This window comes from Pongo pygmaeus, chromosome 15 (assembly GCF_028885625.2).
Source record: "Pongo pygmaeus isolate AG05252 chromosome 15, NHGRI_mPonPyg2-v2.0_pri, whole genome shotgun sequence".
NCBI lineage: Eukaryota > Metazoa > Chordata > Mammalia > Primates > Hominidae > Pongo > Pongo pygmaeus.
The window spans coordinates 87,465,096-87,492,783 of NC_072388.2; the positions used below are offsets into that span (position 1 = coordinate 87,465,096).

The 27,688-nt window shown below is 42.9% G+C and overlaps 1 protein-coding gene across 3 annotated transcripts in view; it reads right to left on the reverse strand.

Moving 5' to 3' along the window:
• Window positions 1-246: 246 nt before the first annotated feature.
• The window catches only part of PTPN21 (protein tyrosine phosphatase non-receptor type 21), a 90,434-nt gene continuing 62,992 nt past the window's right edge, over window positions 247-27,688 (reverse strand). For all 3 annotated transcript variants that reach the window (XM_063651957.1, XM_054447737.2, XM_063651958.1), the window contains 9 exons: window positions 21,941-22,001; window positions 21,230-21,314; window positions 15,087-16,519; window positions 9,702-9,839; window positions 8,297-8,518; window positions 4,430-4,558; window positions 4,007-4,241; window positions 3,422-3,582; window positions 247-2,777 (listed from right to left, as the gene is read on the reverse strand). In XM_063651957.1, coding sequence (XP_063508027.1) covers window positions 2,649-2,777; window positions 3,422-3,582; window positions 4,007-4,241; window positions 4,430-4,558; window positions 8,297-8,518; window positions 9,702-9,839; window positions 15,087-16,519; window positions 21,230-21,314; window positions 21,941-22,001 — 2,593 coding nt within the window. In that variant the 3' untranslated portion in view covers window positions 247-2,648. The remainder of the gene's footprint in view (window positions 2,778-3,421; window positions 3,583-4,006; window positions 4,242-4,429; window positions 4,559-8,296; window positions 8,519-9,701; window positions 9,840-15,086; window positions 16,520-21,229; window positions 21,315-21,940; window positions 22,002-27,688) is intronic.

Below are 27,688 nucleotides of genomic sequence, written 5' to 3' on the forward strand. Positions count from 1 at the left end.
CAAAAGACCCCACTAATCAGGAAAACTGATGCCAGAGATACCAAAATTGATCAGTGGAAAACATTGGTTTATAACTCTACATTTTGGGGAAGTGCACATTTCGATAATTTGTATTAAAGGACACTAAGATACATGAAGCACTGTGTAAGTTTGGCAGACATTAATATACTCATTTCAGAGGCAGTAAACCTGTGAACCCTCAATGTTCTGGTTTGCTCTTGAAAATCATACTATTTCAAAGCTCAGTAATGTGGATAGATTTTTATTCAGAAATCCTTTCATATTCACTAACTGCAATTAAAAGTTTAAAATTACATGGCTCTTAGGAACGACGTCAAACATGCAACATTTTAAGAGTACTCGATTTAAACAGTAATTTTGCCCTCAGAAGTTTACTTATCAAATTATTACAACAGGAACACAAATAGATCATATATTACTCTTTAATTAGATTTGTTTTACAATATGTTCTTGTCAACGAGCTATGTCAAACTGTTTAAACCTGATAGAAGAGCATTTTCACAAAAACGTACCATGGAGAGGGAGGGGGGAGGGGGAGGGGAAGAAGCACTTTTTCTAGAGATGAAAAATAGTCCCAGTAAAAAGTTCTTACTCCTTTCTTCTAAGGAGCTCGTTCTGAATATTTTCACTTAGTTCTACTGTTCTTTAAACAGGACTTTAAAAAGAATTTTGTATTTACAAAATGTTCCTACAAAATGTAATTTTTTAATTTTGTAAAATTAAAAAATTTTTTAATTTTGTAAAATAAAAATGTAAAATTTTAATTTTGTTCCTACATGAGAAGTGTGCGTACTTTCAATTAGTTTTCATTAATATCTTCTGAGTTTTCCTCTTAGGTGGTTGGTTTTTGGGTAAGGCAGAGTTAGGCTGGTGCACACACTATTTAGGAAGTCCTGTCTCGTGGCTGACAACATACATGTAGTGCTCAAAGAAGTGAGTTAAGGAGTGACATGGAAATCAAAATGATGCCTAGAATAGTGTAATTTGGGAAACAGCCCTAGATTTGACATTTTGGAAGCTTTTCATTGTAAGAAGAGACCCCAAAAAGAAGGAAAAGGGAAAGGATTCCTCGGCTAAATATCCCATTCATCCATACCTACTCAGCGGTCACTGTGACAAGGCCATCTTAATCTGGGCCACAGATGACACTCTCCCCCTGTAACTCAGCCTGGCTCTGTCTATTGGGATGTGCCTAAACGGGATGAGCGAGGGGGACACTAAACAGCTAACACTGACCAGGGAATTAAGGAGCTAAAATGCAAGTACCTCTTGAATACCACAGCAATCTCTGTGCACAAATTTGGACTGTACTTTTTGGGAGAAGAGGTGAAAACTATTATTAACTATTCCCTTCCTTCAACCAAAAGGAAAAATACGCCTCTTTAAGGCTTCTTTTAATGATACTATAATGCTGAATTTATCTATGAAAAAGAAACAATACAGGTTGAGGTGGGAAAAGCCCCAAGAAAACAGAGTAAGTCACTGGCTGTGACAGGACTTGAATTCCCTGGGGACAGTGCTGTGGGGTCAGCCCCTAGACTCCAAGCCCCTGCTTGCCATCCCAGCACCTCAGTTTGAGTATAGATAATACTGTATTTTTGTAAAGACGAAGGCATCCTGCATTTACCATCACACTCCACCTACTCTTGTCCTAGTCATCTTACATACTCTTAGTCCTTAATCTCTCCCAAAACGCTTCTCAGCGCCCATTGCTATTGTGTCATCTACAAAGCAACACATATATTAAAACTCAGATTTGTTTTTAACAAAAAAGTGCTTAAAACCACCCTAGGCAATTGTTTTTCACTTCATTTTCAACCAATAAAATCAAATTCATTTAGATCTATGAATAATACTGAAAAAATAATGCTTATTCTCTTACATTTTAAATAATGTGCCTTCATCCCCAACTTTACATTAACTGACTCATTTCAGTATCTAAATGAGTTGAGCTCTCATTTGAAAAATAGAGAAGGTACAACTATATAGAATTTTTAGGATAAAAAATGTTCTGGATAGAAAAATCCTTTTGATGTTTCAAAATAACACTTATAGATTCTCAGTATAGTTTTCAGTTTGGTAACTAAACCATTAAGTACTCAAGGTTTTTAAAAAATAACAAAAGATAATAACATGATTTTTAAATACAAAGTTATATAGGAGCAACTCATATCTGTGGATCATCCTTACACAAAGTTGTTTCTCACTAGAAAATCCCTAAATATTTGTCATAAAATAAAAACTCCATTATCAAAACTTAGTTTAAGATAGAAATCTATGCGCTTTAATGATTGCCAGAATTGCCCAGCATAGCTTCAGTAAAATAGAGAATTGTCTAGAAAATACAATCTCCAAAATGTGTGCAAGTACTGCAAACCGGACAGACCGGGGCAGGGCAAGGCCCTTGAAACCAAGTCCTCCTTGAGCACCTTTCCCAGATTAGAAACCCCTCTTCAGCCTGTGCTTCGCACATTTCCTTCAGCGCGCTGCCATTCAGACTGCGCCACTTACGTCCCAGTGCCGCGCTGCGTGGATCAAGTGTTAACGGGAAAGTATGAGTTAGGCAAGCGCTTTTTTTTTAAGCTGTAAACGCTTCACATGACTGGCCCCGTAAGAAATGTGGGAGCTTAGATGAGCCTGGAGCTTTTCAGGAACTGGATGAGGACTCTGTACACAAACGTGTACTGGCAGAGAGTCTGCACCAGCATCATTCTCTGTTGCCTCAACGTGTCCAGCACTCTTGGGATGTCCAGCACCTAGGTTGAGAGAAACGGTAATGAAGATAATGTGTTCTGGGGAGACAGAAAGGATGGGAGGACACTAGTGTCCTGGCAGAAACCTGGTTAGGAGATGGACAGTCTCTTTTCCACCTTAGCGTCTTCTAGAAATAAGCCATGATTGCCTACTTCTGATTTTCTGATTAGTTTTAACTATAAATAGAATGTCCATGCAGACTATTTCTTCAACATTCCCCATGTGTAGCTCACTGACTTTGTATGGTTGGACATAATTACCATGTCTCACTAAATACCAAGATTCTACAAAAACATAGTGTGCTAAGTGCTATCAATATCTACCTATTTCCCTCAACGGCTCTGGGCAGCATGAATCATCCTTGAAATGTAAACAGAAAAAGAGTTCTGAGCTCAAATTTGAAAAACCCTGGGCAAGTAAAACAAAATTAAACAGCTTTATTTATCGTATGACTTCTCAGTCTTTAATATGCTAATTGGTACTGAGACTCTCCAAGACACAGCCTTTTGCGGGGAACATTAGTAACATCTTGAGGCCACCACAGTCCAAGGAAATGTGCGCAAAAAGAGCTATTAAGTCACTATGTCCCTCTCTTCCCCAGCCTTGTTTCCACCCAAAAAGGCCAGGCGATCATAAGCGCCATCACCTCATTGTGTTCCAGGCAGGCGATCAGGATCTCCGACAAAATCACCACACCAGTCCTTCCTACCCCAGCACTGCAGTGAACCAACAATGGAGGGTTGGGGCTTTGGGGATCACTTGTGCTATTTGTATGGCGTCGAACAGACTGGATCTCTTCAAGATATGCTGTGGAAAATAAATGAAATAGAAAAGTACTCAAGGATCAAGGCGTATCACATTGTCGACTCAATCTTCATATTCTCTCCACTGATTAAGAGGACTGCAGATAAAGAGCACTGGGTGCCAATGAACCAAACTCAACCACCAAAGGACAGTAAGACCTTGAGCAAGTCACTACCTCTGCCCACTTTCTGATCTACAAAATGAAATGAGGGAGACACTGAGTCAGCTGCGGCATTCTACTCATTACCAAATCATAATTTATAAACCTCTTGTTAACCTTCCCCAAAACACTTGTATTCTTTATGTTAAAACAAGTCCGAAGCTTATATGAGAGAACATAAAGGAAATATTTCAGAAACATAAATGTTCCTCTCTGTTTAACAGCTCCAGAGGCAGCTGTCCTGGGAACAAAGTTAAAGTCACTCACATAAAAATCCCTTGAGGTCTTCTGGACAGCCATGTTCAGGCCAGTCTGTGTATTGAAGGTGCCAGACGGTCCTTTCTTGCCCGGTAAGGAGGTGCTTCATCTTCAGGCCCGTGGTGGCATAGCAGCCAGAGTCTGTGCGGAACCGGGTCGTGATCTTAAACCTTCCATAGGTGACAGTGTTGTGCCTGGAACCAAGTCGTGGCCAATACCTAAAGCTCTTCTCCCTTCCACCCTCCTGTTAAAGATAAGCATGGTTAAATGACTTGAGACCCGGCAATGGATGCCTTTCTCACACAGATGGCACATCTGAAACAGAACCACAACCCTACCCTGCCTTTTTCTCCACAGGTCAGGATTCTAGATGATTAACATTAACTGTTCTTCAGAGGCTGAGAAAATCACTTAAGAGAAATGAGTACCTACCTCTTCTGCTGTCACCATTGCTATAATTGCAATTCCCTGTTCCCATACCATCTGCCAAAAATCTTGACAGGTATTCTGTAATGGTCCCTGTGTGGCAATATAATCCCATTCGATTCCACTGACAGAGACCTGGGATTAGAAAAGGTTAAACACATTGATGTGTGGATAATATACATAGGTATGTATGCATGCATTCATGGTAGTACTAAAACAGTTTTTTTAAAAAAGTAAAAAGTAAAAAAGTAGTAAACTGGATTATTCAGCAGAATAAGGAAAGACTTTTATCTTTTCCCTTGTGAATACAATTTGCATTACTGACATTTTTATAAACTTAGGTACTGTGAATATACATAATATCTATGCAGCCTGCTTAACCTTGCTGAATCTCAGTTCTCATTTATAAAATAAAAATACTGCCTACCGTCATAGGGTCGTTGTGAGGACTGAGTCAGTATCTATGGTACCTGGCACACTAACTCAATAAGTAGCTGTTATTGCAGCCATGGTGCCTCTTCTTTAAAAAAAACTTCCTACTTAGGATAGTCTCACCTCTGAACTTGAGTCAAGGTCACTCTCCACAATAAATTAAGTTTCCACTTAAGATTTAACTTTCTTGAGAGCAGTCTAATACAACAGTAATTACTAGATTTGTAGTTAAGAGACCTGGGTAAAAGAACCCGGGAGGCGGAGCTTGCAGTGAGCCGAGAACCTGCCACTGCACTCCAGCCTGGGCGACAGAGCGAGATTCCGTCTCAAAAAAAAAAAAAGAAAAAGAAAGAAATTTTAAACAGCAATTATAAGATATGTGATCTTCTTGGGCTTATTTTTTTATTTTGCATTGCTAATATTCATCCATGTTATTACATACAGTTCTATTTTATTCATTTTTTACATAACTATCATTACATATTAAGTGATTAAAAACCAAAAAGCTTATTCTTCCTTTTATAATGCTATAAAATGAATAAAATAGATTAACCATACCTATATTATTTGCATATTGGCTGCTTTTAGAAATATACCTTCATTGTGCATTCTGCTCATTATTAATGATTGCTTTAATATGTCTCAAAGTATGTATTAACATATGATTTAAATTTTGAAAGTCAAATTTGACTGACTTTGCCAATTGAGCTATATACACCAAACATTTTTTATAAGTTGAACATGTGAAACTGCCAGCTCCAAGGCTGACTAAAAATATTGACAGCTGTGATCAATAAAAGCATCTGTCAAAAGGGTATGCTAACATTAATAATATTTTATTTTCTCAATTTATGCTGAGAATAATGAGCTGATCAAGTTACTTTGCAAGTGTAGAAAGTAGCAGGTGTAAATCATAATCATTTGATAAGCCTTATTAGAACACTTTTTGGTATACCTTTGAGAAAGCAAATAACTACTGACTGAGAAATAAATCTTTTGCAAAATTATTCTATAATATTTCTTTTTCTTTACTTTCAATAACATTGGGAGTAACCTGATCAAATTCTCAGTTTACAAACCATTATAAATAATTTTTGACAATAGATCACCATATCATCGTAAGCAGATAATGCCGAAAGAATATCCAAAATTGAGTGACATTCAAACAAAGCCTTTTTCATTCTTATCTACTGACTTAGGTGAGCAAGATTTTTCAGTTAATGTCATTAAAGTGGAAAATAGGAGATGAATTGGTGTTGAATATGTTAGCAACAATATTATAATTACATTCGATAGCATTTTTTCAAAGTTCCACTCATCTCATTAAGATTTAGACTTCCAATAGTTTTACTTAATTATTAATGATTTATCAAAATCTATAATAACTTTGTGATGTTTTGATATTGTGTCCTGATAATAATTATGATAGTAAATCAATGCAGAACACATTTTATAACACTCGAAGCCTAATGGTCCACAGGAAATTAAAATATTAGGCATGTTTATCTACATATTTTGACAGATGAGAAAAGTATCATGTAAATTTTAGTTCAAGGGGATAGAAGAATGATGTAAAACATCCAACTGTTAAACAATACATGTTTATTATTGTTTTAATGGATGATGGGAGTTAACACTTTGTAATAGTATTTACACACAAGTAAATACATTTTAAAAGAGAAATAACATTTTTGTTTTTTAAAGTCAATATTTACAATGTTCCAGAAATTATAGCTTTTGCTTCTATAGCATGATAAAAATTCTGATGTCAAATTAAACTGTATTGGAGAGTTAAAAAAAAAAATCTTGGCTTCATCAATACTGAGTGACGACAATAACTGTCTCCAAACACTCACTAAACATAAAACCCAGGGCCAAGCCTTGTGCCACACGCACTCTCACTCAGGGCTGCCAGCCCCCTAGTCACCGCTCCACATTGTCTCACTGAGCACCCAGTGGCTGAGTGGATGAGTACCAGGTTATAACAGTGAATAAGCACTAGGAAGGAGGAGGGGACTTGTGAGAAGCTGGCAGGGTAGGTGTCATCATTTATTTATTTCCATACAAGTAAGATGAGGTCCCACCTCATTTTAGATCTAGGAGTCAGACCCAGGTCTATCAAATTCTTTCCTCTATTCTGCAAGTGGCTGCTAAAGATTTTGAAATATCACTACAGAACTACAGTATCATTCATTCTTATCCATCTAGTCATGAGAGACTGGATGAGTTATTTCAAAGAAATGCTCGGTTTTTAAGTAAATTATGCTGATATTATATTTAAAAACAAAATAGTATGTGCATAGATTCCCAAAAGCCATCAAGGGGTACTGGCATTCACAGGCAGACTGCCAGTCTCCAGAAAGCCTTGCTGTCAGCTTGTTCCCTTCTCAAATAATACTTGCAAACTAAAGAAAAAAACCACCACCTGTCCACACTTACTCATTCATTCACCATGAGATTTCTCCTTCCCAAAATAAAGAATTGAATGTGGCCAGCATGAACAAAGGGTACAGTGAGGAAAATGGAACATCTGGCTTTATTCCATCACGTGTTGTGAATCATCATTTTGTCCATTTTCATGGAAGTGATATTACCCCAGATAAGGTGCCAAAAACATCCACTGGGGAAGGACAGCCTTTTCAATACATGGGGCTGGGAAAACTGGATATCCATAAGCAGAAAAGTAAAACTGGACCCCCTATCTCCAGTTTTTTTCCTGGAACCAGTATAATGCCATTAAACATTACCCCAGTTTAATGGCATTATACTGGTTCCAGGAAAAAAGCACTTCTTCAAAGAACAAAATGATACTTAAAAATTATTATAAAGAGTATGTAAAGAGAACAGATGGCACCTTGGTAAGTTGAAAGCTTTTGTGAACACCATCAAAAAGCCCAGACACTTTTGTTACATAAAAATGCATGTCGGTATGCGATGAGGAAAAACTAGCAATTCAGTGGCTCCCAGAAGAATTTATGAGCTAAAAAGAGGTCTTCAGATTTAGAAGGACAAAGTTCTAAAGCCAGGCAACAGAAGGTCAAGGCTGTAGGGAGCCATGATCACACCACTGCACTCTACCAGTCTGGGCGACAGAGCAAGACTCTATCTCAAAAAAGGCAAAAGAAAAAAAAAGCCAGGCAAATAAGTGCGCTCTGAGTCCTCGTAACAGTGTTGGGGGCAGAGTGGTTTCGCACATGGTGAGTAGACATGACTTTGGCTCTGTCTGATAGACACTTTTTATCTAGCACTGGTGTGTGGATTTCCCAGCTTGTAGTACAGTTTGTCACAAATGTTCAAAACTAGGGTGTTTATCTAAAACAATAAAATAAAAATAAATTTTAAAATATCTGAATTCTAAACAGACATGAATACAATTCTTACCATTCTTGTAACTTAACTGAAACTGCATGTGCTGTTTATTACTTGAGGCGTTCCTCTCACCTTAATATGTGATGCGTTGATGTAACCAGTGTTGTTTTCTTTAGTTGGGACCAACTCCACTCTCGCATCATCATAAGGAAGAACATCTTGGAATCGATTTCTTTCTGCATTTTCAGGGAGTCGTGCTGTTGAGCACTCCCCATCAACTAGCCGTTTCTTAAGAATTCTTTCATATTCTGTGAATACCATTCCTTGTTCTAATCGTTGTTCCAGAATTTTACACTATAAAACAGAATATGTGGAATAACATGAATACGGCCACATGTCATGGCTACCTTATGACTGTATATTTGAAATCTTGTTTTCTGCTTCAAATCTAGCACTGTATAATATTGAAAATTCTAGGTTGGGCACGGTATGTCATGCCTGTAATCCCAGCACTTTGGGAGGCCAAGGAGGGAGGATCACTTGAGCCTAGGAGTTCAGGACCAGCCTGAGAAACACAGTGAGACCCCGTCTCTGCAAAAAATTAAAAAACGAGCCAGGTGTGGTGGTGCATGCCTGTGGTCCCATCTACTTGGGAGGATGAGGCAGGAGGATTGCTTGAGTCCAGGAGGTTGAGGCTGCAGTGAACCGTGAGACCCTATCTCAAAAAAAACAAAAAAAAAACCAAAAAAAATTCTAGGTGAAAACAAAGTTAAAATTTTAAAAAGCCACAACAACAAGAGTTAAAAGAACAAAAGACAATCATTTTGGTGAGAAATATAATGCAAACTTTTGTTTAAAGTTGAAAATTGGCCTAAAGGAATTTGTTGAATTCATTTTCTCTAGATCTGTGGTCAATTTTGTGACCCCTAATAGATGGAATTCTCCTGGGGAACAGTAAATCTAGGGGACGGATAACGAGTTCCAACAGCTATGAACAAATGTTTCCATTTTATATCATACGATATATAAAAGACTAAAGCAGTAGGAAACTGCCTCCAGGATCCTGTTGTAAAGCAAATGTATGCCTATCTGATTTTGATGTAATAAAACCTCATAGAAAATACACCTCAGGCACAAAGGAAGTTTTGAAAAAATTGAGAAACTACTCTCGAGATAAACTTTCAATATAATAAAAGTCAATGTCTGCTGCCTTTCCTATGTATGCTCCTGTATTTTTGTAGATTTCTTCTCACTTTATAAGGCCATCAAAATCAAGACTGCCCCAAAAGGCCAGGAGAAGGTAAAAAAGAACACTGAGAAACAAACAAACAGAAAATCAGCATTCAAACCTGAAATTATCTATTAAGACATTAGCTATACATTTGGCCCAATTTTGAGGCCCATATTACAAAATTCCTTAACACTCATTTGTTATTAAATTGTGTTAGAAAATTCACCAAAATCTCATGAAGGCATTTGCGTAGTATTTACCGGTTGTTCCAGAGAAGGCACAAAGCCCTGTGTGTCCCATACATACCCTTTCATCATTCGTTGCTCTGGTAGCCACTTCCTTTTCTTCATCAGGCAGAGGCACTCGAGATAAGGAGAGTCCATTTAGGGCAGCCAGTTTAAGAGGACCAATTTTTTTTGCATCTACTCGAGTCTTTTTCATTCCCTGTAAAAGGATTTATATGTATATATGAAATATACACAAATACAACCCCTGTGAAAAGAAGTTTCAATGCACTGAAGACCAGGAACACGGAGTGTTCTCCTTTGCCAATAAACCCAGAAAGATTACACTCCTTCACACACCACTTGTTTAACAAACATTAGAAGGAAGACATTCCTTTCAAGGCCAGAGCCCTGATAAAGTCTTCCAGATAGAAGGTTTTGAAACACGATTGGTTACAAAGTTCTGTTGTAATGAAAGGTGAGGCTCCAGGCAGACTGCATTCCTTTTAAAACAAGACAGACGTAAAAAATCAGCTGAAGTACAAAAAAAAAAAAAAAAAGCTTTAAATGCAATCACTTGACTATAATAAGCTTTTATAAATTTTTTTTTTGAGGGTCTCACTCTGTCATCCAGGCTGGATGGAATGCAGTGGCACCATCATAGCTCACTGCAGCCTCAACCTCCAGTCTCAAGCAATCCCACCTGAACCTCCCGAGTACCTGGGACTACCAGCACATGCCACCATGCCCAACTAATCTTTGTGCGTTTTGTAGAGATGGGGTCTCACTATGTTGCCCAGGCTGGTCTCAAACTCCTGAACTAACTTAAGCATCCTCGTGTGTTGGCCTCCCAAAGTGCTTGAGATTACAGGCGTGTGCCACCATGCCTGGCCAGCTTTTATAATTTTTTAAATATATAAATTCTTTAAGTCATTCTGAAAAAATTAAATGCTTTCTGCAGCAGCCCCCTTTGTGTGTTGAAGCTCCCTCCTCATATGCTACTCTGCATTCTAGTGCAGACTTAGATGACCCGGGTTAGATCACGCTACCTCTCAGAATGGCCACATTTTTAAACAAGGAAAATAAAACAGGGCTAAAATCTCCATCATGACACCAGGAGGACAGAAGAGAAAGCATCAACAAAATCTTGTCTCCTGAAATCAAGTGTTTCCTAAAGTTATTATTAGAGCATGATTTTCCTCTCTGAGAATAATAAGCATAAGAACACTAAGTTGACCAGGGGCGGGGGCTCATGCCTGTAATCCTAGCACTTTGGGAGGCCGAGGCAAGCGGATCATGAGGTCAGGAGATTGAGACTATCCTGGCCAATGGTGAAACCCCGTCTCTACTAAAAATACAAAAATTAGCTGGGTGTGGTGGCGCATGCCTGTAATCCCAGCTACTTGGGAGGCTGAGGCAGGAGAATGGCTTGAACCCGGGAGGCAGAGATTACAGTCAGCTGAGATTGTGCCACTGCATTCCAGCCTGGGGGCAGAGTGAAACTCCATCTGAAAAAAAAAAAAAAAAAGAACGCTAAGTTTCGTTGGATACACTACAATTCCTTGGATGACATCAATATAATGAGTAGCCCCAACTGGAAAAAAATGGTTCTGCCCTGTAAACAAAATCAGTGTTATTCCAGCTCTCTCAGCCTGTAACAGGCCGCAAAGCCCCAAGATAATGGTGCAAGAACAGAGGGAAAAGGCATCTTGGTAAGAGAGGAAAAAAATCCTAAAAGATTGCTGCTGTAATTGGAGACTATGACTGGTACCTAACTCAAAAAGCTAAGTGGATTAATTTTTAATTTCATAATTAATATTTGATCATGAGCTCCCCATATAATGCAGTCTAGACTAGAAACAGCAGAGGCCTGGGTTCACATCTGGCCTCTAACTGACCAACTTCTTTCAGGCAAGTCACTTCTCCTCTGTAAGCCTCACCTAGACAGAAAGAGACACATACACCCAGACACAGGCATACAGACTAAAAACTTCCTGCTTAGGCTGAAATTTAATGATTCTAACGTGCAGAAAACAGTGATGTGCTGGTAATATTTAACAACTGGCTCTTGGAAGGAAGTTTTGATTGGTGTTTGCCCATATCCATGGTGTAAATACTCCCATCACAGCCAATTTCAAACTGTTAATGTCACATCAATTGGCTCACAAGATTCCTGAAAATTTAAGTCGGCTCTTGCCTATCAATATGAGCTAGCTCTGGCACTTCTCTGCCTGAAAATGACTCAAAATATCCCACACTGGGACACGCTGGGTAAAGTTGATTGGCTGTGAGGTCAGTTCAAAAGCCAGTATTGGAAGAATGTTGTATGTAGTCAAAACTAGCCTTGAATATGCCTTAATTAGCCCTTAGAATATAAGCACAGGATTTTAATGCATACCCTGCACAGTGATTTCTTATGTGAGAACCACTGCACTAAAGGGTACAACAAAAAGAAAATCTTTATGTAGATGTATGAGCACCCAAACCAGTCTGCCTTTAAGATAACAATCAGGTCACTGGAGGTGGAGATGGGTGGAGAATTCTAAAATCATTCCTACTTGTCTACAGTTTATTTCACTGTTTTTAATACTAAACCTCCATAACCTTAATTCGCATTAGGAAATTTGTAACGATTAAGATAATGGCAACCTCATGTTACTATGAAAGGTCAGAGGGTACAATAGGAATCGGCCTCTTCCACTCTTGAAAGCCATTAAGTTAAATGTATGATGCCACCTCACAGTAATGATAATATTGACTAAGCTCTTTCAATGTGCCAGAACCTCATTTTTATCCCCCCAACAACTGGGGTCCTCTCATTTACAAATGTAAACACTGAGTCACAGAGAGATTAAACAGCTTGTCTGAGGTCACATGGCTGCCTCTTTTACAAGGTAATCAGTGTCAAAACAAATAAAAGCAAATCTTTGGTTAAAATCAGTTATGCCGAATCATATAATTCAGGAGGCATTTTTTCATGCCTAACTGCATGTGGGACATAATGCCACGAAGCAGGCAGTGCAGGAATGACCGCCCTCGTGATCTGAGGTTATCTTGATGTGGAAGCTGAGGTTCTGACGCATGAAGGGTCCTGACCGTGGTCACAGAGAACTAACAAATGGCAGGCTCTAGACTCAGCCCCAATGTTCTTAACTCGTAGGACCTTTGCTCTTTCCTCGTGAGCACAGCTGCCATACCCATTCTTTAAGTAGAATCCTTTAAGCAAAAAGGACCAAAAACATAATCCAATCACATAATTTTACTACTGCTGTGGTCTTAAAAGTCAATGGGAGAGAAAAGTTCTTTTAAGAGAACCAAATTCATCAAAGTCCTCAGATTTAACTGAACCTACCAGACCCCATTCAAAACATACAGGGATAAAAAAGGTCTGAGTACTGAGCTGTACTCAAATAGCATTTGGGGAAAGTACGTGAGTCACACATAAAAACAGACCGTTCTTAATGCAATGGGAAGGGTGTTAACTATAAAAGGACCCTGTCCAGCTGGCTCAGGGATTCAGGTAGAGTTACTTTGGAAAATCTACCCACACCTTATCCCTGAATCACTGCTCCCTACACTCTTAAATCTGTGTCCACTGAAGGCATTGGCCTTTACTGTTCAGGTACGTGAGTTATGTTGCACACTTGTGAAAAATTTAAAAATGAACTTAAAATTCAAACCCAAAACTTATTAAAAGAAAGCAAATTTAGGCCAGGTGTGGTGGCTCATACCTGTAATCCCAGCACTTTGGGAGGCTGAGGCGGCCAGATCACGAGGTCAGGAGAGGGAGACCATCCTGGCTAACATGGTGAAACCCCGTCTCTACTAAAAATACAAAAAATTAGCTGGGCGTGGTGGCAAGCGCCTGTAGTCCCAGCTACTCAGGAGGCTGAGGGCAGGGATATCGCTTGAACCCAGGAGGCAGAGGTTGCAGTGAGCTGAGATCGCACCACTGCACTCCAGCCTGGGCAACAGAGCAAGACTGTTCTCAAAAAATAAATAAATAAATAAAAAGCAAATTTAAATCTATGGTACTTTTTTTGTTAAGTAGTTTTTGTCTATGTACATTAATCTCTTTCATAAGTACTATAATAGTGTGGATTTTTTCCTGTTTAGCAAGATGTTTGTAGCATCTTAAAGGATCTCATACACTAGGCCAGAACCACACTTGAGATGAGCCCTCCTGTCTGAGTTTGCAGTTTAGCAGCGATGGGGGGAGGAGAACCCTAGTTGCCAGGACACTGGAAGCCAACAGGAGATAGGATGGAGGCCCTAATCAAGTTAGCCTGGCTCAAGTGCAGGGCATGAGGAGTGGAGATGTGGGCCAGGAAGAGCTGGAAGCCTGAGCACTACAACAAAATCACTTCGGTGGACACACTTCATGACAAGGCCGCAAATGCTTAGTCCCAGGTTGAGGACTGAGTTTAAAAGTCTCAGTGAAAGACTAGCAAGGCTTCAACAAGCAATTATGACTTAATAGAACATATACAGTATACTTCAATGCAGAACATACATCTACAATATAGATGATAACAGAATGGGCTGCTAAGTATGGGTTTAAAATTCCAGTTCAGTCACTCACTAGTCATGTGACCCTGGAAAAGTTAGTTAATATCTAAGTCTGTTTCTTCATCTGTAAAACAGGCATAACAATAGGCTTACTGTAAATAGGCCACAAAAGTAGAGGAAATGCTTGGTCCATGGCAAATGCTCCAAGGATGGCAGCTAGAGATGATGCTATTATGCTTTTTTATATTTTGCTTCAAAGTAGGTAAAAAGTGCTTAATTCATATTTATTTATTAGGCTGAATATTAAAGAACTGCATCTTCTACCGGGGACTTTCCTTAGATTCTCAGTTGAATTCATCTTTCTTTTAAATTTAAGAAACCTGGACGTCTCAGGATTTGCCTTAACAAAGTGCCACCTTCCCAACTCCAGAATCACTCTGGAGAATCACGGCCAAGATATGTAAGCTGTATCCACACATACTCCAACCTGGAGAATTATATTAGGATTGGGTACACTTTCCTGGATGCTTTTTTCAGATATCTCTTGAGCAAACTAAATAAATGCACCCCTGGGGTGCCGCATCACCCACAGTATTTTTAATGGGTGGCTAAAGCAATCGTGGCTAAAGTCATGAAATCTTAACTGTCTTTCCCTTAACATTGCATAACTAAAACATTTCATTCATCTTTTCCATTCCTTTCGACAAAGCCCTGTGAATTTACTTTTTCACTTCATCTATAATAATTATCTCCAGTAAAACCACTAAAATTCACGTGGATCCCCATGATTTCCATAAATTTAAATGTGTTCAAAATTAGACAAAAAGAGAGTGACGTAGGGGAATGAAGAACGTTAAAAGAACAAGAAGAGCTGAAAAACACGGGACGTGATGAGTGAAAGAACCGCCAGGGCGAACACGCGGTCCCCTGGCCAGGCACTGCTCGCCGCGTGGCTTACCCCCAGAGGCGGGAGCCCTTCCACGATGTTCTTCTTCCCAGAGAGGAGGTCCGACACCGGCCTCTTCTTCAGAGAGTCCCTCCGGGCTCGGTAGCGGCCCGACGTGGTGAGGTCGGACTCCGACATGGAGGGCATCAGCAGCCCGTCTCTCCAGGGCCACTGGGCCTCTGCGGTCGTGCGGACGGGGCTGCTGTCTATCATCCTCTTCTCCGCGTCCGGGACGTGGACCTTGGGCTCCAGGATGTGCAGGGGCCCGGCGAGCAGGGCACGAGGGCAGCCAGGTGGGTCCTGGGCCAGGCCGGGCCGAGGCTTGCACGCACGTGCAGGGGGCGCCCGGGGCCCCCTCTGCTCCTCGAAGTCCTCGTCCTCCTCCTCCTCGCTGCTGTGGATTAGCATGGTGGCGTCCGACAGGGACTTCTTATGGCCGTATCTCAAGCCCTCCGCCTCCTCCGGCCCTTCCCGCTGTGTCCTCTCGGTGAAAACGCTGGGCTGGGAGCCCGCCGAGACGGCTCGCGGCACCACCTCTGCCGCCGACGCGGACAGGGTCCGCTCCTTGAGCCGCAGGCCCTCCAGGCCGTGGCTGAGCCCGGCCACCTCGATGCTGTTCCGTTTGTGCAGCTGCGCGTGGCGCGCGGCGGTGAGGGGCTCGCTGACCTCCTGCAGCGAGTGCGCCACGGGCAGGCTGTCCTCCTGGAACGTCTGCACCGAGTGGTGCACGCGTCGCGTGATGAGGTCGGGGTTGCTGCTGCTGATGTAAAGGTGGCGGGACAGGTCTGGCGTGCTGTTGGCGGGCCTGGGGGGCGGGTAGGGTGGGGGTGGCCGGTACACCTGCGTCCGCATGATGTTGGGGGCCGGGTAGTCCTGCGCCTGCAGCTGCGCGTTGGTCAGCTCGGGCACGCTGACCGCGCCCACCACGGGCCGCCGCTCGACAGGGTAGGGGTAGGGAGACGGGCTGTGGAAGCTGTAGCTCAGGCTGAACGGGCAGGGCGCGGCCGGCGGCGAGGGGAGCTGTGCGTGCTCGCGGATCTCGGGCTGGCTGTAGACTAGCGCCGCGGGCCTGCTGTAGGCGTACGAGCTGCCGATGTTGAGGTTTCGCAGCGAGTGGCTCTGCCGTTCCGCATGCACCAGGCCCCTGTTGAGCTGCTTCATCACAGTCTCATAGTCTGGGGTGGGGCGGTAGGACGGGGGTATCAGGGCGCTGTGCCGATGGGACGGGAGATAGTCAGGCCTCATGACGTCACTCCCGGTGATGCTAGGGTTGGATGACATCGGCGAGGGCTGCAAGTAGGGCTGAGGATTATTTAAGGAGTTGGTGCTGTGTGCGCTGTAGACACTGCCGTTACGGATCCGACCGTTGAGGTCAATCTGGGCTCTATCCAAGCTTGTCTGAGAGTGACAGTAGTATCCGTTCTGGTTGGGCACAAAGAGATTATCTAGAAAAAATGAGTTAAAAATGAGATTTTTTTAAATGGACTAATTACTCCAACCAAATACTGAGATCGGCCCTTACCTCTGATGACATTTTTAACACAGCTTGTAAAAATCCCTGCTAAAATGACCTAGCTTTAGCCACACTATCTGAGTGACCCTGGGAGCTTCGGCTTCCTCATGTATAGGATGGGCATGGCTCTGCGTACTTAAGGGGTGGCATTCATTGGGTGACAAAGTGAGACCCTGTCTTAAACCACACCCACAGCAGACTAGCAGACTTTTTGGAACTCTGGGGAAGTTGAGGCAGAGATACCATTCAAGGCACTGGGCTGGGGACTCTGCCTTTCTTCCCTGGGTAGGGATGCGGCCTTGCTGCTGCTGAGCTAGTTCAAGCACCAACTGTCTGTAAGCATTTCCTTAACTGGAATTTTTTATTGTTCTTCCCAAATGAATATGAGAGTTTCGACTGTAAAAGGGTAATGGTATAGCAGGATCTGAACTTCTCTGGTCCAACAGTGTCACCAGCAGCCACACAGCCCATAAAGTGTCCAGAAGCCAAGAGGAGCCACATTAAACAGCTGCAGCTGCCCCCTGCCCTGGCCCCCATGTTTCAGGAAGATCCAGACCTGCAGCTAACAGAATCAGTTTAACCTCATCTTACAATAGCTATGCATGTGTCCCTGCCCAGGGATGACAGGGGCCATGTTTCTTCTAGTCAATTTGTAGCTCACCTGCCCTCTGTTACTGAGGATGATTTCTAACACTCAGCAGCCAACTCCTTCAAATAACAATTTCCTCTGAAAGGCATTCTTTTTGTGCTTCAAAAGCTCCATGGTTGATTTATGTGATCATGGTGATACTTAAGTAATACACCACAATCCAGTGGGTACACTTTATTCTGGTGGCACATGCAGCTGTGAGGAAACAGCACTCAAATCTCCACAGTATTCTTCTGCTGACACACACAGCACTTCCATGTCGCTGTGCTTTCCTCATCTATGCAAAGCTTGGTCATGGCTCCATCTCTGCAATCCCCCTTTCCTCACTGCTGCCACAGCTCGGGCCCCTACCCCAGCTTGTCTGAACTAGCTCTGTATACACCTAGTCTCCCTGCTTCTGCACCCCACAAACCATCTAGCCATTTATGAGACTGTTATGTGGAAAAGGCAATACTAAGAATAGGAGGAGGAAAAGATGGTTGGAATACAGGCAAGAAAAGGGGAAAGGTATGCATGAAATCACCATAATTCAAGGAAGGGAGAAGAGATAAAGGGTTACAGGAGTCCAGAGGAAGAAATGCTTATTTCCAGCCTGGGTTGGGTTGATGGGGACAAGGAAGAGAGAACCAAGAACCAACTCGCAGAAGATATGGCAGTTAAGGGGACTTGAAGGGTAAGTGGGTGGGGTGGGCATGTCCAGCTTCCATCAGAAGTGAGGTCTCTCGACCTCTCAGAGCACGCAGGGTTACGCCCTCTCACCCCTTGATATCAGGCACAGCAATGCAACTAGTAATGGTCAAGGGAAAATGCACAGAGGGTTAAAAGCTAGCTTCCAGGCTCTCTTCCAACTGCAATACTGACCAACAACATTCCAGAGAGAAGAGCCTCTCCAGCTCAAGCCCCTACGGCAGACTCAGACAGGGCAGAGCCCTCCTGCTAGTGCAGTGTGCAACGGACCGGTGACCTTTACTGTTACTTCCCTGAGAGTTTGGAACGGAGTATTTTGTCAGCACAGCATAGCCCTGCCTATCTGGTCTGCATGGCAGCATGTGAATGGAAGAGTGCATGGGGTAAGGGCACCTGAGGGTGCAGAGCAGCACTGGCAAAGCCAGGGTGTAACCCTGGGCAAGCTGGGGTGGCTGGAGTGTCAGATAGCTACAGAGGAGTAAAATAACTTGGGAAGTAAGGTTGGAAGGGCAGGCTCAGGGAATATTGTGTGGAGTCTCGAACACCAGGCAAAAGAATGATCCTGCACACAGCCGTGTGCAGTGGCTCACGCCTGTAACACTAGCACTTTGGGAGGCCAAGGTGGGCAGATCACCCAAGGTCGGGAGTTCGAGACCAGCCTGACCAACATGGAGAGACCCTATCTCTACTAAAAATACAAAATTAGCTGGGCGTGGTGGCGCATGCCTGTAATCCCAGCTACTTGGGAGGCTGAGGCAGGAGAATCACTTGAACCCAGGAGGCAGAGGTTGCAGTGAGCTAAAATCATGCCATTGCACTCCAGCCTGGACAACAAAAGTGAAACTCCATCTCAAAAGAAAAGAAAAGAAATGTTAAATGTAGATGAGACCCCTGGGAAGCTCACAGACGGAGGGAAGAAGCCACAGGACAGACCTGCAGAGCACACCAAACAATACTGATGGGAAGGAGGAGGGAAAAACCTAGCATGCCAGGAGAGTTTCCAGAAGGTACAAAGGCTTGAATGTGATGGTGAGGGGATGTGGGGGTGCTGGGAGCCTCCCAGAGGGCTGCTTTAACAGAGTGGCAAAGACAGAGGAGTGGGTGGGTAACCAGCAAGCAGAAGCAGCACACAGAGAGTACTCTTATAAGTCAGTGAGAAAGGGCCGGGCGCGGTGGCTCATGCCTGTAATCCCCACTTTGGGAGGCCAAGACAGGCGGATCACGAGGTTAGGAGAGCGAGACCATCCTGGCTAACATGGTGAAATCCCGTCTCTACTAAAAATACAAAAAATTAGCTGGGCGTGGTGGCAGGTGCCTGTAGTCCCAGCTACTCAGGAGGCTGAGGCAGGAGAATGGCGTGAACCCAGGAAGCAGGGCTTGCAGTGAGCCGAGATTGCGCCACTTCACTCCAGCCTGGGCAACAGTGTGAGACTCCGTCTCCAAAAAAAAAAAAAAAAGAAGTCAGTGAGAAGAGAAAGCAGATCACTCAAACCATCACTTAAAGGGAGGAGAACGAACAATATTAAGATGTTTATAGACAGAGGGAAGAGAATGAGTGGCGAAGTGAGACTAACAATGCAGAGGACAGCCAGGTCCTGGAAGTGGGAGGGGCCGGGATTGCAAGTACCAGACAAGGGCAGGGTGCAAGAGGGAGGAAATACAAGAACATGGCGAGCGGGACGCTCTCGGGCTCTACACCCAAAGCCCTGCTCTCTACTACCCACCTCACTGCATGAAAACCCTGATCTTTACACCAGGGCCGACACAAACAATACAGTCACATCCCACCTTCTGGTCCCTTCATGCATCACTCCCTACCAGTTCCTTACCTGAGAGGAAACCTGGACCACTCTACTCTCCAAACACACCCTGCTTCATTCTGTGCATGGCGTTCACTATCCCCAAAACTCGGAACAGCAACCCCGGTCAAGTTCCTGCCTTTCTACCTGCCGAAATCCACCCATCTTTTCAGATACAGAAAGTTCTTCTCAATCTCCCCGATGTGATGAGTCTCTCTTCCATTGAGGAGCATGGTAATTGCACATGCTGTCTCAGAAAAACTATCATATTCGTTATTTGTGTCAGGAGTGGTGGCTCAGGCCTATAATCCCAGCAGTTAGAAAGGCAGAGGCAGGAGGATAGCTTGGGCCCAGGAGATTGAGACCACCCTGAGCAATATAGCAAGACCCCATTCTCCATGAAAAAGGGGTTCAGGGGAGAAAGACAAAGTTATCTGTGCACCTGTCTTATCTTCAACTATTAGATTCTAAGGTGTGTGTTTTTTTTTTTTTTTTTTTTGAGATAGTCTCCCTTTGTCATCCAGGCTGGAGTGCAGTAGCACAATCTTGGCTCACTGCAACCTCCACCCCCACCTTGGGCTTAAGCAATCCTCCCACCTCAGCCTCCTGAGTAGCTGGGACTAGAGGCACATACCACTATGCCCAGCTATTTTTTTTTTTTGGTAGAGACAGGGTCTGGCCCTGTGGTCCAGGCTGAAGATAAACTTCTTAAGATGTGGAAATACTCATCTGCATAAACCTCCTTAGCATTTGGTATAGCCCCATACAGAGAGAGAGTATAGAGTAAATGTTAATTGACTGCTTAAACTTCAGCTTGGGGATTTGTTATAAATATAATTCCTTATACTTCCCATGTGAAAACTGCAGTAGTCACGTGTTTAACTTTCACAATAGGAAAGCCTCTGGCAGGGAAAGAAAAGTAACCCTGGGAATTCTTTGTCAGATAGCAAAGAAGCACTTAAAAGCTAATAGGGTGGTGGTAAAAGGACATAGGAACCAGCTTGATAGTTTCCCATTGGCCAAATTTGAGATCAGTGGAGCATCAAAATTTGATACTGCACGTTTTTACATATATTCAAGAACCCAAATATACGTGGATCATCTGAGGTCAGGAGTTTGAGACCAGTCTGGCCAACATGGTGAAACCCCGTGTCTACCAAAAAATACAAAAATTAGCCAGGTGTGGTGGCATGCCTGTAGTCCCAGCTACTTGAGAAGCTGAGGCACACGAATTGCTTGAATCTGGGAGGTGGATGTTGCAGTGAGCTGAGACACGCCACTGCACTCTAGCCTGGGTGACACATTGAGACTCTGTCTCCAAAAAAAAAAAAAAAAAAAACCCAAACAATATATTGGCTTCTTTTATGAATCCAGGATAGCTATTATCATGATGCAATTTGGGGTGCAACTTCAGCCAAAAACTGTCCAGGCTTCACAATCTCCAAGCATTCACAGATTTATCCATAGTAATAACTATGTAAGGCATGGCAGAAAAAGTGTACTTTACCTTGAGAAGAAGCATATGGTTCTGTATAATGTCCATTATAGTGCAGCTGCGGTGGGGGAGGCATCACGTAGGGCTGGGGTTTAGGCTAAGAAATGGAGAGTTTGACACAGGGTTGAAACACATTGCTTATGTAATACAGGTAAAGTTATTATCCACTGGATTCTTTCTGTTAAAAAAAAAAAACTTCTAAAGGAATTAAATATATTATATATGGAAAATCAACATGAAGACACAGTAGTTCTTAACATATCTAGCATTTCTGTTTCCCCAAATGGCAATGTCAAGCCCTATGACTGATACCAAGGACATCAGGCTCCACAAGAAAATCTGCATCTAAAAAGCTAAGAGCAAGAAGGAATAGATACAGATTTCCTTGTATAAACATTTGAACATAAGAAGCTTATATGTATTATAGTCAATCTTATTAAAGTCATCTAGTATTTTAAATATATACCAACTTAGGATTACTCTTGGCCCATAGTCTAAATTATTAATATTAAGGTCAGACCTAATATTCAAATATGTATAATATAATAATATAAATATTAGGTTGGACCTATGGGAAAAAAATTACCATTTCTTTGGTTAAAAATGATGAAATATCAATACATTTTTATGGTTCAAACTAAAAATTAACAGTATTGAAAGCAATTTTATTAAGGAAAAACATCACTAAAATATAAAAGCAATCATATTTTCCTTGTTTCTTACCAGAGACATCCTTGAAGAAGACCTCCTCCTGATTGGGTTCACTGTGACAGTCTGAGTTTGCCTATAAAATAGGATGTCTCTGAGAAGAGCACATACACACTCTCTCTTAAATTCTACCAAAACAAGATATAGGAACGTAAAATAATAAATCTTCTAAGGCAAAAAAAAAGACAAGCTATCTAAGTCATGAAGTCAAAGAAAAGAAGGGAGGTTCCCTGTTGGCCCGTGGGGCCTCAGCCCTTTCCTGCTGCCCCAACCCCTCAACCTGCCCTGTGGTTTCAGGCTCTCCACACAGCATCATCGCCTGGACCCACAAAGGGATCAGAGCATCTTTCCCAGGCCCATCCAATAAACCTTTGGATTAGCCTTAAGCAGTGGGGAAAGAGACACGGCTACATCACCCACACACTTGTCGCAGGAGAAGCTGGATTCAGTGCAAATGCAAATGTGTTTCTCCTATGCGCTGGGGAAGCCCTGGGTCCCTCCACTAACCTTCCTCCCGGGGGACCATCCACTGTCAACCCAGAAGCCTCAAGCAGTAAGAACTGCCTTTAATTAAAAGTCTGTTAACCACAGACTACAAACATAATGAAGAAATGAATTTATAATTTTAGTGACAAGAATCTACATTTCCAAGTGCAGTAAGCATGCTCCTGTAGACCCAGCCTCTTGGGAGCATCTTGGGCCCAGGAGTTCAAGACCGGCCTAGACAACATAGCGAGACCCCATCTTTTAAAACACTCAAATATAAAAAAATTTCACACATACATATTTTTTAAATCTACATTTCCTCCAAGGAACCAAGGGAAAGCAAAGCACAAAATTTGGTTCAGTGAGCCAATGGTAAACCCATTTACCTTTCTTTGCAAGAAATTTCTGATTTGTTTTGAATATACTTTTTAAAAAACACCTAAGGCCAGGCGCAGTGGCTCACACCTGTAATCCCAAACTTTCAGAGGCCAAGGTGGGTGGATCACCTGAAGTCAGGAGTTCGAGACCACCTGGCCAACATGGTGAAACCTCATCTCTACTGAAAATACAAAAACTAGCTGGGCATGGTGGTGGATGCCTATAATCCCAGCTACTCAGGAGTCTGAGGCAGGGGAGTCACTTGAACCCGGGAGGCAGAGGTTGCAGTGAGCCGAGATTGCGCCATTGCACTCCAGCCTGGGCAACAAGAGCGAGACGCTAGTCTCAAAAAAAAAAAAAAAAAAAAAAGTACCTAAACGTATTAGGGAGTGCTGACAAATACTAATGTGATAATGTGAGATTTTAAACTATTCACACAGCAAGTTCTATCTTTAAAAAAACAATAAGGTAAAAAAAGGAAGCAGAAACAGAAAAGCCCATTTGTAACTATTGTTTTTAAATAAAGGCAATATTTTTTTTTTCTTCTGTGTGGTCAGTTTTACTGCAAGATCTAGGAACCTAAACACACTGGATTCTTGGCTTTGTTGATGACATGTAGTTTTGTCAAAGCAATTTTTCTTAGACCTTTTACCACCTATTCCTGGTTCATGTACTTATATAACACATAATCACTGATTACAAAAATATTTTGTGACCTTTGGTTACAGTGTTCTAAGGACTAATTACTAGAAAATCCATCATGACAAAGTGAATATTCAATCCATTTAAGCAAATTTACCATAATATCAAGCCTCATGTCTCATAAATTAATATTACTCTTAGCACTCTGAAAACTAGTATCTTATATTCAAAAACCCTGAATATTAGCTTATTTTTATAAGACTCTTGAGACAAAAAGAAAACTAGTACATACTAGTTTTAACATCAGGTGATTACAACTGCTTTTACTAGCTTTTATAAATAATTTCATTTCTTTGTTACTGGAAAGTATTCAAGCTGTTAATGAAAAATAAATGTCTCTTTTCCAAAAGATATTCCATTCTTCCAGTATTTATTTTGGTGAGACAAGTCTGCATGGCGTGTCTGGGTTTAAAAAAAAAAATACTCCTTAACTGCACATTAATATATTCCTTAAAATTAGTGCCCACAAATTAGCCAGGCGCGGTGGCAGGCGCCTGTAATCCCAGCTACTCAGGACGCTGAGGCAGGAGAATCACTTGAGCCAAGGGGGCGGAGGTTGCAGTGAGCCGAGATCACGCCACTGCACTCCAGCCTGGGCGACAGAGTGAGACTCCATCTCAAAAAATAAAAAAAATAAAAATAGTGCCCAGAATTTGAAGACGCTGCATTTTTGCAGCCTCGAAATTTACTTTGTCTCTGGTTATTCTTCATTGTCAGGACTAGGTTTAGGCAAACTGGGTCCTGTGAACCCTGTGTTCAGTCTAGCAGAGACTCACTGTCTAGATGGACTGAACTTAAACTTTTAAAGTACTATGAATTCACAAGGATTGCCAACAGAATTCTCTGTCAACAAACTCCAACAACATGTCCATAGTTGCCCAGCCTGGGGCAAAAATAAAACACAAAACCCAAGGATGCAGAGCTTCAGCACATGGGCGGCCCTCCCACACTGACAGCTATCTTGGCGCTCTTGCCGCAGCACCCAGTGTGGAGGCAAACACTGCCCACTGTAGTAGCCGGCTCTGCTAACAAAACAAACTACAAAAGCGTGTACCTGCCAAAGTGCTTGACCCAGGCAGCCAAGCCATCAGTTCTAATAGTCTAACCTTCTCTTTCTTCTTGGCATTGTTCTTATAAATGCAGTTTACTCTGAGACCAGCTATCCTCAACTTGGCATACAAGAGAAAACCATGTAACTGTTGGCTGTGGTTTCCAAACTTTTTGGGCAGTTACTATGTTGATGGGTGCTGCTAAATAACTGAGAAGAAATCACTAGAATCTGTGCGCCAAAGAAGACAAAATAAAAATTAAAAAGGCTGAGCCAGGCGTGGTGGCGCATGCCTGTGTAGTCCCAGCGACTTGGGAGGCTGAGGTAGGAGGATCCCTTGAATCCAGGAGTTCGTGGCTGTAGTGCACTACGATCCCATCTGCGAATTCCCACCATATTCCACCTGGGAAACTGGGACAGTAGGACCTGGTGTCTTTAAAAAAAAGAAAAAAGGCTGCCAGCCCAAGTAAAATCAATATTATTTATTGAAACTGTGCTAAGGACTGTACGTGATTATCTCATGGAATGTGAACACCAAACCCATAAGGGAGGTCCAGTTATTATCCTGATTTTACAGATAAGAAAAGTGATACATAGGTTCAGTAAGTTGCTCCTGGTCACATGGCAAACAAGTAGCAGAACTGGCATTTGAACCAGCAGGTCTGTCAGATTCCTGAGTGTATGTGTCTAACAATCATGTGTCCAACCTGCTCCCCAACCCCAACTAATCTGTAAGCTCCGTGGAGGCAAGATGTGGTATCCCTGGTGCCTTTGCTGAGCAAATGAATGACTAACAAGTGAGGACTGAAGTGATGCTTATTACTAAGCATTTATAGCTGAGCTTGTATTTCTAAGCCTCGTCTAAATTTTGCTTTGTAAGTTTCCTTTCTTATACAAGGTAAGGGAGTTAAGATTTTGACAAACAAAAAAATGCCATTGATAGCTCATGCACTAATAGATAGTTCAAGGAATAGATTCCTTCCTGTAATCCCAGGTACTTAGGAGGCTGAGATGTGAGGATCGCTTGAGGCCAGGGGTTTAAGACCAGCCTGGGCAACATAGCAAGACCCCATCTCTAAAAAACAAACAAAAAAATTAGCCAGGCATGGTGGCACATGCTTATAATCCTGGCTACTTCAGAAGCTGAGGGCTGAGGCCAGTGGATCCCTTAAGCCCAGGAGTCTGAGGTTACAGTGAGCTATGATCACACCATTGCACTCCAGCCTGGAAGACAGAGCAAGACCCTGTCTCTTTAAAAAAAAAAAAAAAAAAAAAGTGTTAGATGGTGGAAATACCTAGCAAATGTTTGTCTCAATGACTTACCTTTTGAGCTCACTATAGTAAGGGTAAGGAAGAATAAATGCTCTCCTCCCAGCCTACACTTGGGTAGACCAGGGCTGCATCCAAGCTTCTTACAGGTCACTGACTTGGCTCTGAGATGCCTGCTCCTACTGTTCACCCCCTTACCAAACCCCACCTTAGGTGTAGCTTCCTGGCACTGTGGGAAGGGAGAGGAACAAAGCCAGCAGAGACCATCTCAGGTAACTGGGAAGGAATACTGATGGAGGGAGAGGCCCTAGTGTCACTCCAGCCCTATGACATGTGTGGTTTTCTGTTTTTTTTTTTTGGAGACGAAGTCTTGCTCTGTCGCCCAGGCTGAAGTGCAGTGGTGTGATCCTGGCTCACTGCAACCTCCACCTCCCAGGCTCAAGCGATTCTCCTGCCTCAGCCTTCCGAGCAGCTGGGATTATAGGCGCCTACCACCATGCCAGGCTAAGTTTTGCATTTTTAGTAGAGACGGGGTTTCACCATGTTGGCCAGGCTAGTCTTGAACTCCTGGCCTCAGATAATCCACCTGCCTCAGCCTCTCAAAGTGCTGGGATTACAGGCATGAGCCACCGCGACCGGCCAACGTGTGGTTTTCCAGGGTGACACTGACCTTTATCCATATAAGAACCCACTCAGAAAAAGCCGCTGCCTCTCCTCGGCTCCACCAGGGGTCCATGTCCCCATACCCAGAGGTCCCATTGTTTGGCCTTGTGGCTGCTCCTCCTCTCCCCTCCCACCTCTTCCTGCCCTGCTCTTTCACATGGATCCATGGGAACTACTGGGTCTTCTCTACACTTCCGGGGCTCAGGGGACTGGAATGGGATAGGGGCTGCTCCATCTTCTTCCAGACTTCCTATAGCCTCTTCAAGCCCTGCAGTAGGCCAAGAAGAAGACGGGGTAAACCCTTTCCCTTTCCAGGCAGGGCCTAGTCTAGTCAGTCTCCTGATTACAAAAGTCTCCGGAACCAAGGTGGACACTGGCTGCTATGTTCACCGACACCCCTGAGCTACAGGGAGCACTCACCAGCCATCTCACTGCGCTCAGCAAGTGGCCTGCTGCAGTCTGAAATACAAGTTTCCCTTCTGGAGAAAGTCTCTTGAACCCTCTATCACTTGGCTTTGCAGGTGCAAGGATACCATCCTCCCTTTCCCTCACAGAAAAGGACAGGGGAGCCACCTACACCAAGGGGCCTCTCACGACTCCCCAACTCTCCCAGCATTTTCCTTATATAAATCAGGGAGGGTGATTACAGCATGACCAGTTCTGGGGCTTAGAGTGAGAGACAGTGGGTTTGAAGCAAATTTCTGACCTAACAGGTTGACATTATTATGTCATTTAATTCCCAATTCAACCCTAAAGGAATATTAAGTATAAAAGTCTCAATATCCTCACTTTATAATTTTAAAAAGACAGATTGTTGTCCATCTAACATTTTTAAGGTTTGGATAACGATCATTCTGTTATCTAATGCACTTTGTTAGGGGGTGGAGGGGGAAGGCTGTTGGATTATGCCATTGTATAAATACTAAAATATAGTTATCTGGGTCAAGATTAGATGAGTCACATAAGGCCATCCCAAGCAGCAATAAACTATAGGTCAGGACTGGGGGTGAAGGGGACACCCTGGGATTACAGTTCCCTTCTGTGCAAGTCGAGTCTATCTCCTGGGCCACCAGTCACCCCAGCCCAAACCAGATGTCCCGAAGCCACTGTCCAGTTCCAGGCCAGGGGCAGTTTTGTTAAATGCCTGTCACGCTTTAGTTTACCCATCTGGCCCATGACAGCAAGTCTACCAATACTGCAGAATCATAATATTGGAA